The following is a 14,157-nucleotide window of genomic DNA, read 5'->3' as shown; positions in this document are numbered from 1 at the left end:
ATCATGAATAAAGCTTCAACAAACTAGTTCACGTGAACGATATCGATGTAACTAAGATATTCGATTGGGTACATATATTTTAAATGGGCAGAATTACAATTAAAATACATTTTATGGTGAGGGCAAGGCTATGCTTCCTCAATTTCCTGGTCAGGGCAGGTCAGCCTAGAGCAGCTGCTCTCACTCTCTCTGCCCTCTGCCTGGATTTTTTTTAAAGAAAAACATGTATTTTTGGGGGGGAAACTACTACTGTATTTTTTTGTTCCTTTTTTATTAACTGTCCTACTGACAGATGTTATTATTTTATTTATTGGGGCTGGTGCCAGCAAAAAGCAGCTTACCTTTGCGATGTTATAGAAAATTATCTATTGGTTCTTTCTAAACTAATTCATTTTACAATGGACGGTCAAATGTGTACTTTGGCCATACTGGCGGCAGAGGGCAGCCTTATGCAAGAATTAATGTGAATTGGGCCACTCCGGTTGCCATACATTCAGAGCATAGAAATGCATTTTCTAGAAGAGATCCACAGAAAACAGCCAGGAAGTGATTTGGGACATTTTTGCTAACGTGCGGTGGACCTTTGAGAGCAGCATTACGGGAGATGTTTTTACTGTACACGGCGGCGCGACACCCCCTCAGCTTACAGTCATCAGACGAGGTAAAAAGAACGAGCCGTATTGGCAACGCGCCACCGTAAAAATTGGGGCGAACGGGAACGTCCGAAGCAGTAAAAGAGTTAATATCACATAGATGTTTTTCTTTTTGTTCTTTAAATAGCAATATGAGGCTATGAAAAATCTCATTTTTACAATGGGAGTGGATGGAGGGAAGACTTTTTTGTCCCACTTAGTAACAAGGCGACAGGGGGTGGGACTTGACAAAGAGTGAATTGTGCATTAGATGGTGCCATTATCACTTTATTAAGGAATATGAGCTGGGATTAAGAGCTACATTTTAGGTTCCTTAGTGTCCAAGTGTCCTTGAGGAAGACTCTGAACCGCTAACTGCTCCTGATGAGCAGGTTGGTGCCTTGCATGGTTTCCTCTGCCATCGGTGTATGTGAATGGGTGAATGTAATGAATGTGTGTGTGAATGGATGAATCTAATTAGAAAGAGAGAGAGGATTGAGGATACATTCCCAATCAAAATTCCCAATTCAGTCATAAAAAAAGAAATAAAAAAGGGCATACTGTACAAAATAATTTGCGTTTTTGGAAAATCGTTTAGAAACACATCCACACACCCTCTCCTCTCCTCTCCTCTCCTCTCCTCTCCTCTCCTCTCCTCTCCTCTCCTCTCCTCTCCTCTCAGGATGCTGTGTCATCACACACTGAGGACTCAGACAGAGCACTAAAGCCTCGCTCTAATTTACTACACTCTGGAGAGAGAGCGAGAGAGAGAGAAAGAGAGAGAGAGAGAGAGAGAGAGAGAGAGATAGAGAGAGACAGACAGACAGATCCTATATTCCCACAGTCTTCATAAGTCACTATATCATTCAACGTTTTGCAAATGAAGCCTTTTTTTTATCAGATTGAACAAATTCACATGGCAGCAATGTTGCTTTCATTAAATACGGTGCTCACTTCGCATGGTATCAAACATGACACACGTGCACATCTCCTTGTATGGACCGTTCTATGTGGCGTCAGTTATCTCCAAAACATGGAGTTCTGTGCTCATACGGACACTCATACATACATACACACAAAGCCAGAAGTAGGAGCGGTTAGCACCGCTCAAACAAAGTTATTGTGATGCAAATAGCAGTAAAAAAGACAGGATCTTTGTAGAGAATGGTTAAAAGATTAGTTTTCAGTCATTTGCTACTGTATTGAAAAGAGGATAAGAGAAAACACAGCATTGTAAAAATAATAATAACTAGAAGCACAGGTATCTGCCAGGTCAGGTTATTGTGGCCTCCTGGTGGCACTGTATTAAGCCAATGTGAAAAGGGTGCCATGTCTTCTTCTGCCTTTCACGGCAATCGGATGCTGCATTCATGATTTGAGGCATTTTGTTCCAGAAATGTGTTTAGCAAAAGTCAACCTGCTGGTGGCAGTATAACAGGCAGGCCAATGTGAAAAGGGTGGCATTTGTTCCTTGACCTAGTGGGTATGTGCGTGCCAAATTCCACGGAAATTGCGCGCTGCTTTCATGATTTGAGGCATTTTGTTCAAAACTGACCAATCCTGCAAACTTTGGAAGCCAATGTTAGTTCTTTAGGATGGAATATGAAATATTGGACAGATCTGTCTTGATCACATGACTATAGAGATAATGTATACTGATGTGCGTGATTTTTGGACAAAATCTGTAGGAGTACTGTCCAAAAATGTGTTTTGCGCAAATCTGCCTCCTGGTGGCGCTATAACAGGCCCATGTGAAAAATTGGGGGCAGAGGTTCTGCTCTGGCACCCAGGGAGTGTGCGTGCACAGTTTGGCTGCCATCGTGCAAACGGTGCCAGAGATTAGCTGTTCACAGACGGAAGGATGGACGGGCTGACGGACGGAGAGGGTGAAAAACATGCCTTTCGGCCTGGTGGAGACAATAATAATGAAAGTTACAAGCAGCATTGACCGGGCCCTCGCGCGTCTGTGCACTTATTACACTTATTGAACTATTACACCAACGACCCCATTACAACTTTTAATGCATTAGCATTGGTGGAAGTAGCGGTTAGCGGGCATTAACATTAGCGAAAGTTACATTAGCATTAACTGTTAGCAGTAGCGGTTAGCATAAGGTTAGCGGTCTGTGGGACCACCTACCAAGTTCGAGACCAGTAGCATGTTGGGAACTGGAGTTATGGCTGTTTAAAGTCCGGCCAATAGGACGATAGAGGGGGAGGGGCTTTTGCAGCAATTGCAGCTTATCCCTATTGGTGGTTTAAGTCCAGTAACCGAGTTTCGAGACGGTACCATGCTGCGAACTGGAGTTACAGCTGTTTGAAGGCCAGCCAATAGGAAGACAGAGGGGCCCTTTTGTAACACTATTACAACTATTACACATATTGCAATATTACACTTATTGCACTATTAAACTATTACATGCATTGCACTGTTACACCTAGGCTATTACACTATTAACTGACTGCACTATTACACTATTACACATATTAGACAATTACACCTATTACACTTATTACACTATTACAATAATACACTTATTGCACTATTAAACTATTACATGTATTGCACTGTTACACCTAGGCTATTACACTATTAACTGACTGCACTATTACACATATTAGACAATTACACCTATTACACTTATTACACTATTACAATAATACACTTATTGCACTATTAAACTATTACATGTTGCTCTGTTACACCTAGGCTATTACACTATTAAACTAGCTGCACTGTTACACTATTACACTTATTAGACAATTACACCTATTACACTTATTGCACTATTAAACTATTACATGTTGCTCTGTTACACCTAGGCTATTACACTATTAAACTGGCTGCACTGTTACACTATTACACTTATTAGACAATTACACTATTACACATATTACACTTATTACACTATTACTCCTATTACACCTATTACACCTATTACAGCTATTACACTTATTACACGTATTACACATATTGCAAAATTACACTTGAAGGACTCTGATTTCAATGAAACCACCCATAAGGAGAAATATCAAGTATCGACCAATCAGAAGAGGGGGCGGGGATAAGTTACACCAATGAAGGACAGCGAGACAGGAAACTGTCTGTCTGTCTCCAGCGAGACAGGAAACTGTCTGTCTGTCTGTCTCCAGCGAGACAGGAAACTGTCTGTCTGTCTCCAGCGAGACAGGAAACTGTCTGTCTGTCTCCAGCGAGACAGGAAACTGCATGTCTGCATTTCTCCACTTTGACCACTGCATCTTAACTCCCCCCTCCCTCCTCTCTTTCATGCACAAGTGCTAAGATCAGGTTTCCTGATAAATGACAGTAACGCACACTCACGCATATGCATACTCTTACACGCACACACACGCACGCACGCGCACACACACACACACAACAGAAAGTTGAAAAGGGGAAGGAAGATGAGGTCCTTGCTGTCAACTGACATCTATAGATACGTGTGTGCCACTGGCGCCTGATCAACGTAGCCAGAGAGCGCAATAACTCCCCCTATCGGCCGGGAGGGGGAATGCTGCCCCTCATAGCACCAAATGACAGCAAGCTGAAAGCAGACCATCAACCCACTCCATTCCCATTGAAATGCATTGGCAGAAACCACTAGGTAGAATATTTGGGCACCCTTATGGCCCTTTCAGAGTACAGTCTGCGGTGATAAGTCATCACCGCGGTGTAGTTTTCTAGTTAGCACCTAGGCTTTGTAATACATTTTTAGGTGATAGCTAGAAAACTACACCGCGGTGATGACTTATCACCGCAGACTGTACTCTGATAGGGCCGTTACAAGTTAAAGTCTGGAATTCAAATTGTAATTCAGGAAAAGTACAAAAGTATTGGCATCAAAAAAGTACCAAATGGAGAAAGTACTCCCTACGCAGAAAGTCCTTTTTCATACTATATATATATATATATACCCGGGTCTCCCACGCGAAAGTCCAATATCTTAACCACTAGACCGGGGGTCAGCAACCCGCGGCTCTAGAGCCGCATGCGGCTCTTTAGCGCCACCCTAGTGGCTCCCTGGAGCTTTTCAAAAATGTATGAAAATGGAATTGTTTTAACGATTTTTTTATCGTCACTGTCGGGCAGAAACCTTGTATCTCCAAGTTTCAAATTTGTATGTTTTTTCCCCCCGCAAAGTAAAGCCCTGCTTCATCATAGAAGACTGACGCACAAAAGTAGTGAAAACAGCAGATCTACAAGCACACAACGCCTCGCGGTGCAAGGCGTTGTGTGCTTGTAGATCGGCTGTTTTCACTAGTTTAGTTCATTTTTTAAATGATAAATACAAAACGAAGTTTTGGACATACAAGGTTTCCACCCGACAACGACAATATATAAGACTTTTAAAAAATTTTGCGGCTCCAGACACATTTGTTTTGGGTTTTTTTGGTCCAATATGGCTCTTTCAACATTTTGGGTTGCCGACCCCTGCACTAGACCAAAGGGATATCCCAATGGGACGAGGGCAGATACTAGACTTTTGAGGCTTCAGGCTGGGGCTGCGACTCTCTCCGCCACATATATATATATATATATATATATATATATATATATATATATATATATATATATATATATATGTTACAGGGTAACTGGGTAACTCAGGGAGACTGTGGTAAGAGCGCTCGTTTTGTAGTTCACCACACACTAATCACCACCAGATGGCGACGCAGCCATTCAATAGTGAAGGCGCTGACGTCACTCGTTTGCGACTCTCTTTCTTTATTTACTAGCCTAGCCTAGCCTAGCCTAGCCTAACCTAGCCTAGCCTAGCCTAGCCTAGCTTAGCCATTAGCTCCATTGTAGTCACTTGGACAGGGCGTTTATCGTGGGCTTGCATTCGATTGCATTCACCACGGCTTCGTAACTCGCGCGGCGCTCCGCCGGCCGCGCGGCCCTGGTCCGCTCTTCGCGGCCACTCGCGCCTGCGGCGCTCGGGGGCGAAGAGCAGGACCAAGGTCCGCTGGCCTTCGCGCCGCTTGCAATGTCGTGGACAATCGAGTGGCTCCGCCTGGAGGACGTTGTTGTGGCGACCGCTTGTTCCGCCCTGTGCGGCACGGCAAGCGCTCCGTTTCTCTAATTCTCTGAGACGCAAAAAAAACGTGACATATATATATATCCAGGCTATACATGTAGGTCTGAAGTGGTATGTTTTGTAATAATAATCAAAATCTACAATATTTGCCTCTGAGATGTAGTGGAGTAGAAGTAAAATTACTGAAAATTGGAATTACTAAAGTAAAAATACCTCAGAAATGTACAGTACAGTACTTGAGTCAATGTACTTGGTTACTTTACATCACTGCCACTGTATAGTTCTCATAGATCTCATTTCAACGATGACTTGACAATAATCTGCATTAAAGCGTCCAGCAGTCCTTAGCATGTCCAAACAACAGTGCTGCTGAATGTGACTGCAAACCTCCGGCAACACAATGTGTGTGTGTGCGTGCACGGGGAAAAGCGTCATCAAACTGCAGAATTGGTTTTTATCAGACCTAGAAGATGCATTATGAATTGTTTGTTAAATCCAAATAAGCACCACTCTCATATATCATGAATATACATATCAAGGCTGTCTAAAATAGAGCAGAGAGAGGTGCAGGTTTGTGTAAAATCAAAGTAGATTTGTGAGAAAGAAAGAAAGAAAGAAAGAAAGAAAGAAAGAAAGAAGGTCATAAGAGGTCAAGAAAGGTGAATGGAGATCAGGGTCTCTTGTTCGGCTGTCCAAAAAGACTCATAAACGGTTATAATTAGAAATGTAACAAAGACAAGCCTGTCTTTATTGTTTTAGAACTATTTGAACCTGATCCTCCTGTAAAGTCCTGAGTGTTCCTCTGACTCTGAGAACAAATGGTTCAGTTTGTTCACTCTCAGAGTTACAAATGGTTCCGTTTGTTCACTCTCAGAGTTACAAATGGTTCAGTTTGTTCACTCTCAGAGTTACAAATGGTTCCGTTTGTTCACTCTCAGAGTTACAAATGGTTCCAGAGTTAGAAAAGGTTCCATCTGAACACTCTCAGGGTCCTGCTGTCGTCCGCCTGGCGCGAGACGGCGTAAAGGTGCAGCACACTTTATCAAGACCATGTAAAGGAGCACGCTTTATCACAGATGTTTTTTGAACTATGCAGTCATCTAATCTGGAAACCAGACCAATCCGGAATCTAAGAAAAGTATTGCTGCCCGACACCGCTCAGTTGTGATTGGATTTCACCTGCCTCCGAAGTAGTGAGGGCCCAATAAGGGACCAGTATGCAAATATGGGGCAGGTTTAACACCAGAGGCATTTTTTTTATCCGCCCCTTGGAAATGCAGGTTGCACAATGAGATTCCAGAATTTCTATACGCAGTGATATTAGGAATCCCTCCTATTCTACACTCATTACCTGTATTAATTGCCTCCTATTGACCCACGTTTGAAGTTGTATAAAAGACCCCTGTTCACACACTCAATCAATCAGACTCCAACTTCTCCACTAGGACAAGACCTAAGGACCCTGGGACAACATTTTAGACCTGCACAAGGCTGGGATAGGCAACAGGACAATAGGCAAGCGGCCAGTGTTGGCAAAGTTCACTTTCAAAATGAACTAGTTCAAGTTCAAGTTCAAAACTTCTAAAATGAACTAGTTCATTTCATAGTTCATAATTCTACATTTTGAACTAAAGTTCATGGTTCCCCAAAATGAACTAACTTAGTTCTTTTTGGTTCTATTTTAACCACAATATTTTTATACTTTTGGCTATTCAAATTAATTATTTTTAGATGTTGCTGCAAGCTATCATTTGTCAAAATTATTGACACAGCCCATATAGAACCACACAATAATTTCATCCAACTTAACATTGAGATGCCCACAATATTTAGGTGCCCAGTGCCCAGTGCCCAGTCTACCTTTATTGTGAAGGGCTGAAGGCAGAGGTTTCTAGACGTCGCGCACAGCATGTTTTTGCGTTGGTTAAAATAGCTGATCTACAAGCTCACATTGTCTTGTGGATGCGACGCGTTGTGAGCTTGCAGATCAGCTATTTTCGGCGCGCAACACACATCATACGACAAAGTATAGTTAGGCTTTACTTGCGAGACGTAATGAGGAGGAGATTCACAGTGCTTCATGTGATAAGAAGCACCCAGCTGCAGACAGCACCGCATATCAACGTTCGCGAGGTCTGCGAGCCTGCAGCTGTGTGCAGCGCGTGCATGCTATTGGAGCATGTGAATGAAAAGAGAGACGAGAGGACAGATGACCGCGGACCGCCGCACGAACGGGCCGACGAACGCCGTTCACGGACGTCAGAATGAATACGTTCGACAATATCGTTCATCAAGCAAAAATTAAGAACGTTCAGTTCACGTTCGCCCAAAATATGAACGTGTTCATGAACGATCGTTCATTGAACGCGTTCGGGTACAACACTGCAAGCGGCTTAGTGAGAAGGCAACAAGTGTCAGCACAATTATTTGAGCATGGAAGAAGCTCAAGTTGTCTATCAGCTCCCTCTGTCTGGGGCTCCAAGATCTCACCTCGTGGGGTATCAATGATCATGAGAAAGATGAGGGATCAGTCCAGAACTACTCGGGAGGACCTGGCCAATGACCTGAAGAGAGCTGGGACCACGGTCTTAAAGATTACCATTAGTAAGACACCGTATTGAGGGGAGGATGGATGGGGCCATGTATCGCAAGATTTTATGCAACTACCTCCTTTCTTAGTAAGAGCATTGAAGATGGGCCATGGCTGGGTCTTCCATCATGACAATGACCCAAAACAGACAGCCAATGGATCATTCTATTTCAGGGACCACCATAACTCTGAAAGTGTACAGATGGAACCAAATGGTCCCTTACAGGTATGTAACTGAGGGTTCACTTGGTTTCATTTGTACACTCAACAAGGAGTGCACGCATAAGGATCCATTAAGGAACCAAGGAGTACAAGTGAGTTTTCAAAGGTGATTTAAACTCAGCAGCTCCTTCCACAGTTTAAGCACTACATCTCCCCGGGTCTTCAGCTTTGTTGGTGGGACCTTAAAGCAGTAGTTCACCCCAAAATGTATTTTTTTCTATTTTGATTACAATGAATGTACCCCCATTGATTCCGGATGGGGACCCAAATGCATTTGGGTCTACATTTGGAACCAATGGAGGTAAATTTACTATAATCAAAATGTTGTCTTAAGTAATCAATATCAAATAAGTAATGTTGTGGGTGAACTCCACCTTTAAGGAGTGACTGGTCAGTAGACGTCAATACCCTTTATATAACTGGTCCTCACTATTGCTCATCATAATATCTTACCATTTCTGTCTTCTAGGTCTGTCTCCGAGAAGGGCTGTGGACAGCTATCAGCACACAGACAGTTATCAGCACAACGACAGCTATCAGCACGCAGACAGCTATAAGCACGCAGACAGCTATCAGTACGCAGACAGCTATAAGCACGCAGACAGCTATAAGCACGCAGACAGCTATCAGCACGCAGACAGCTATCAGCACACAGACAGCTATAAGCACGCAGACAGCTATCAGCACGCAGACAGCTATAAGCAGGCAGACACCTATCAGCACGCAGACAGCTATCAGCACGCCGCCAGCTATCAGCACGCAGACAGCTATAAGCACGCAGACAGCTATCATTACGCAGACAGCTATAAGCACGCAGACAGCTATCAGCACGCAGACAGCTATCAGCACGCAGACAGCTATAAGCAGGCAGACCGCTATCAGCACGCAGACAGCTATAAGCACGCAGACAGCTATCAGCACGCAGACAGCTATCAGCAAGCAGACAGCTATAAGCACGCAGACAGCTATCAGGATGCAGACAGCTATAAGCACGCAGACAGCTATCAGCACGCACACAGCTATTAGCACGCAGACAACTATCAGCACGCAGACAGCTATAAGCACGCAGACAGCTATCAGCACGCAGACAGCTATAAGCACGCAGACAGCTATCAGCACGCAGACAGCTATAAGCACGCAGACAACTATCAGCACGCAGACAGCTATAAGCACGCAGACAGCTATCAGCACACAGACAGCTATAAGCAGGCAGACCGCTATCAGCACACAGACAGATATCAGCACGCAGACAGCAGACACCTATCAGCACACAGACAGCTATAAGCACGCAGACAGCTATCAGCACATAGACAGCTATCAGCATGCAGACAGCTATCAGCACGCACACAGCTATTAGCACATAGACAGCTATAAGCACGCAGACAGCTATTAGCACATAGACAGCTATAAGCACGCAGACAGCTATCAGCACGCACACAGCTATTAGCACATAGACAGCTATAAGCACGCAGACAGCTATTAGCACATAGACAGCTATAAGCACGCAGACAGCTATTAGCACATAGACAGCTATCAGCACGCACACAGCTATTAGCACATAGACAGCTATAAGCACGCAGACAGCTTTAAGCAGGCAGACCGCTATCAGCACACAGACAGATATCAGCACGCAGACAGCAGACTGCTATCAGCACACAGACAGCTGTCAGCACGCAGACAGTCTGCATCGACAGAAAACAGTCCACCCAGCTATGCAGCTGCGTACAGTACACTTTCAGTCAGCAGAGGATTCAATTAGCAAGACCACTTGAGAGGCCAGGCGTCCTAAAGGCCGTCTCTCCTCTTCTCTCTCTACCACTGCCCTGCCAGTAACCAATAGTACCTCCACAGTACACTTAAGTGCATCTACAGAACATGAATCTACGCTGCAGAAAACAACCATGTCGGGGCTTTTTACCACTGCCTGTAAAGAGAGCACTGCATTCCAGAGACAGCAGGGCCTGCAGCGTTGCACAACCAAACCCCCCCCCCCCCCCCCCCCCCTGTTTAAAGACACATCCATGTCAAAGACACCCCCAAGTAAATATGTACATTATGTATTTGGCTGCGGAACACCACGTGAAAATATTTGGTTAAAATATAGCCTATTCCAAATTTCTCTAAATGTTCCAAGATAACATGTGTCATCGGCAATTTAGGCATTTAGCAGACGCTCTTAATCCAGAGCGATTTACAATAAGCAAGGTAATAGCCTACAATCCCTACATCAATACATCAAATACATAGAAATGGTACTCGTAGGAAGACCAAGCACCTATTCAGTTTAAAAATAAATATATAAAGAAATGCTATCTAAATTACACGTACAGTCATTGAGGGTAGGCAAGTGCTACTGTACATTAGGTGCTATGGGCTAAGGTCTGAGTCTGAAGAGGTGAGTCTGAAGAGATGAGTTTTCAGACCACGACGGCAGCTAGGGAGTGAGTCTGCTGTTCTAAGTGTAACAGGGAGTTTATTCCACAGTTTGGGGGCCAGGAGGGCCAGCTAGTTTCAAATAGCCAACAGTATGTAAACAGAGTTAATGTGTTCAAACAGCTTTTGAAGCTATGCTAACACATTTTTCTGGGGACCCCCTGGAACCCCCTCAAGGACCATGAGGACTCATATGGATACCACCGCTTTTCTAAGGAGACCCGCTGTGATTGACACACTGTGACAGTAACGTTTGTGTAACTATGCCTAAACCTAACCTTAACCTCACAAAAACTATGCCTATGCCTAACCTTAACCCTAACCTCAGTACATGGGCGTACATACGGACACAGTCAGATGTTGGAGCTCAGCTCCACCCAGGAGCAGCACTCAGAAACACAAAAAGTTATAATAATCATGGAGAAGAGAGGTTTGTTGTCTGACAGCGACGGCATCAGATGTCTATAAATATAGACCACCTGACGTCACTTGAAGTCTGAGATCCACACAGGAAGGAAGTAATCCACACAAGAAGGAAGTCACTGCCGTTCCCATGTGGATCCACCTAATCTCCAAACCCACGTGTTTCAGAGACCGTCTGATGCAGTCAAAGAGTCGGTTATATTATAATTATAATTATTATTTTATCATATATTATGTATTATATTACTGTCAGTATGACAGAGATTCTGTGTGTCAGTGGTTCTAGTGAAGCTACGTTATGACTCCCTATAGCGTTTATTATCACTACTTAATCCATTCATGTTGTCTATAGCTCCACTACACGGCCAAACCAGAACTAGAACCAGAACCTTCTAGAACTCTGAAGTTCAGGGACCAAGTTCTGCTTACATTTCCATATAACCAGACCTTTCCGGGAAGGTCCCAGAATATAGCAGCAGCGCTGCTGGCCCCCCCATAGGTTCCCTGAACTCAAGTTTAGTACTAAAAAAAGGTTCCCAGAACCTTGTCTGAAATCGGGCCATGGAAACAAAACCAGATAAAAACAATAAAAAATAGGTTCAGGTAACGGAAAGTTCTGGTTCTGCCTTGTAGTGGAAAAGTGGCTTAAGAGTGTAACATGTCTGTGTACACGGAACATGACCATTCAAGGACAGCACTAGAGTGAACAGATTGGCATACTAAAAATGATATTATATATCTCGACAACCGCTCACACCCTACGGTCGTACCCCTTCTCGTACGACAAACAGTGAAAGAAAATACTGTATGTCAGGGTTCCCCAATAGGCGACCCGCGGGCCATTTGCGGCTACTGTCAGGCCCCCACCAACCCCAGTAATAATGGTGGTATAAGAGCAGCAACAACACTAGTATATCGTCATTGTCGGGTGGAAAACCTGTATCTCAAAATGTGTATGTTCTTTCACAAGGTAAAGCTCTGCTTCATCAAACAAGGCGGTCGCACAAAAGTAGTGAAAACAGCAGATCTACAAGCACACAACGCCTCGCGGAGAGAGGCGTTGTGTGCTTGTAGATCGGCTGTTTTCAGCCGATCTGGTACCCTAGACATAATTTGGCCCTTGGGGAAAACTAATTGGGGAACCCTGCTGTATGTTACACTTTGATCAAATCGTTAAATTGTGATGAACGCCCGGTGTGACGGAGCGGAACCGCAGACTCACTTTCTTTTGCGTGTCGATATAGTAGGAGTCCAGGTCCTCCAGGGGCGTGGCGGTCATGCCCGGCGGGATCTCGCCGTAGGGGAAGGGCAGTTCCTTCCCCTGCTCCAGGTCGTTGTTGGGCTGCGGCTCATCCTCCTCGGTGGTGTCGCGGTGGCTGCTGTCCGACCGCGGCTTGGGCTTGGGCTTGTTCTGCTCATCCCAGATGCGCTTCTCGATGTTGGCGAGCGACTCTGGCGTGAAGTACTTGAAGCTGGCGGGTCCTGGGGGCGCGTTGTTTATCGGGGCGGCCATGTTTTCATCATGCAGATAGTTCCTCTTTTTATTTGCTTTCCACCCCGGACGTCGTCAGCAGAGCTGTGTATGAGAGAGAGAGAGAGAGAGAGAGAGAGAGAGATCGAAAGAACTATCAAATGTGGAAGAACTAGTCAGATTTTAACCCATTGAAACCAGGAAAGTATCTGCGTCATTTTAAAGATTTTTGCATTGCCTTTTAAACAAAAAATAAATCTAGAAGCTTCTAGATTTATTTTGTGTTTAAAAAAGAAAAGTTTCCCCACACACAGATTTAGTGTGTCTAATAGCAGGTGTGTGTGAGGTGAAAGGGTGACCGTCAACAGTAAGAGATGACCAGCGCACACAGCTTCCACTTGGCAAGGCACACATAGGGTGATTTATTATTAAAGCCACGTTACGGTCACGGTGACACACCACCTCCCTCAGGCCTGACTCACACAAACATTCCTTTATATACAGCCCACTGGGACGGGATCAACCAATCACTGCACCCCACTGGGTCGGCATCAACCAATCAGTGTTGAGCATAAGGATTGGACCAAAGAGGTACAGCTGGTGGTGATGATATAATCAATGACAACCTCCACAGTATGATGACACAAGCTTCTCATCAACGCTCACTCATCAGTGAGTGAAAACACACACCGTTACCATCAGTGGCCCGAATATAGGACAACTGATTATAAGACGACCCCTATTTTTCAAATATAATTTTGGGAAATAAATATGTTGAAGACAAAATGAAGTTATTTATAAAGAAAACCTTTTTTATTGTAACATTATTATAGAAAAGCTCATATACAGAGATAACATTCTGCTATATTGTATTGGCATTAACCATCTAAGTCAAGTTCTATTCAAGAACAACATTCACAATTCAGACTGTGAAAATCGGCTCCTCATATGTGTATCAGAATAGACTACAGTCCATTACTCACAGAGGTCTTCTGCCTCACTGGGGGATAAAAAACACTACATTTCCCATCAAGCTTAGCGGCCGACCCGCCTGCAAGCTTTTCCTCATTCAGATCGGTGTCTCTGTGCTCCATTCTCTGAACTGTTTCAGACCTCTGTAGACGATTCGTAAACAGGATCCATGTTATTGACTAGGCTGCTAGGCAACAGCAGCTTCGGTTGCTCTTTGGATTAAACTTCACCACGCTAAAGATCACATGTGCGCCCGTCATTCACACCGATGTTCGTGAGCACAACCGTCAACGCACTCGCGCCGGTAAGTTCAATGCATTTACCGTAATAGTGGCGTGGATGTGTAATGGCAAT

At 44.2% G+C, this 14,157-nt stretch overlaps 1 protein-coding gene across 3 annotated transcripts in view; it reads right to left on the bottom strand.

Annotated features, from left to right (window-relative positions):
- Window positions 1–12,873, bottom strand: part of LOC308287747 (sodium channel protein type 8 subunit alpha-like) — a gene marked incomplete at both ends in the record, with an annotated part of 112,341 nt that extends 99,468 nt beyond the window's left edge. For all 3 annotated transcript variants that reach the window (XM_080728997.1, XM_080728998.1, XM_080728999.1), the window contains one exon: window positions 12,583–12,873. In XM_080728997.1, coding sequence (XP_080585123.1) covers window positions 12,583–12,873 — 291 coding nt within the window. The remainder of the gene's footprint in view (window positions 1–12,582) is intronic.
- Between the last annotated feature and the right edge of the window lie 1,284 nt (window positions 12,874–14,157).

The sequence above is a fragment of the Nannobrachium achirus genome (assembly GCF_963921795.1).
Source record: "Nannobrachium achirus genome assembly, chromosome: 6".
Taxonomy (NCBI): Eukaryota; Metazoa; Chordata; class Actinopteri; order Myctophiformes; family Myctophidae; genus Nannobrachium; species Nannobrachium achirus.
This window is presented reverse-complemented; position numbering and strand designations above follow the sequence as displayed.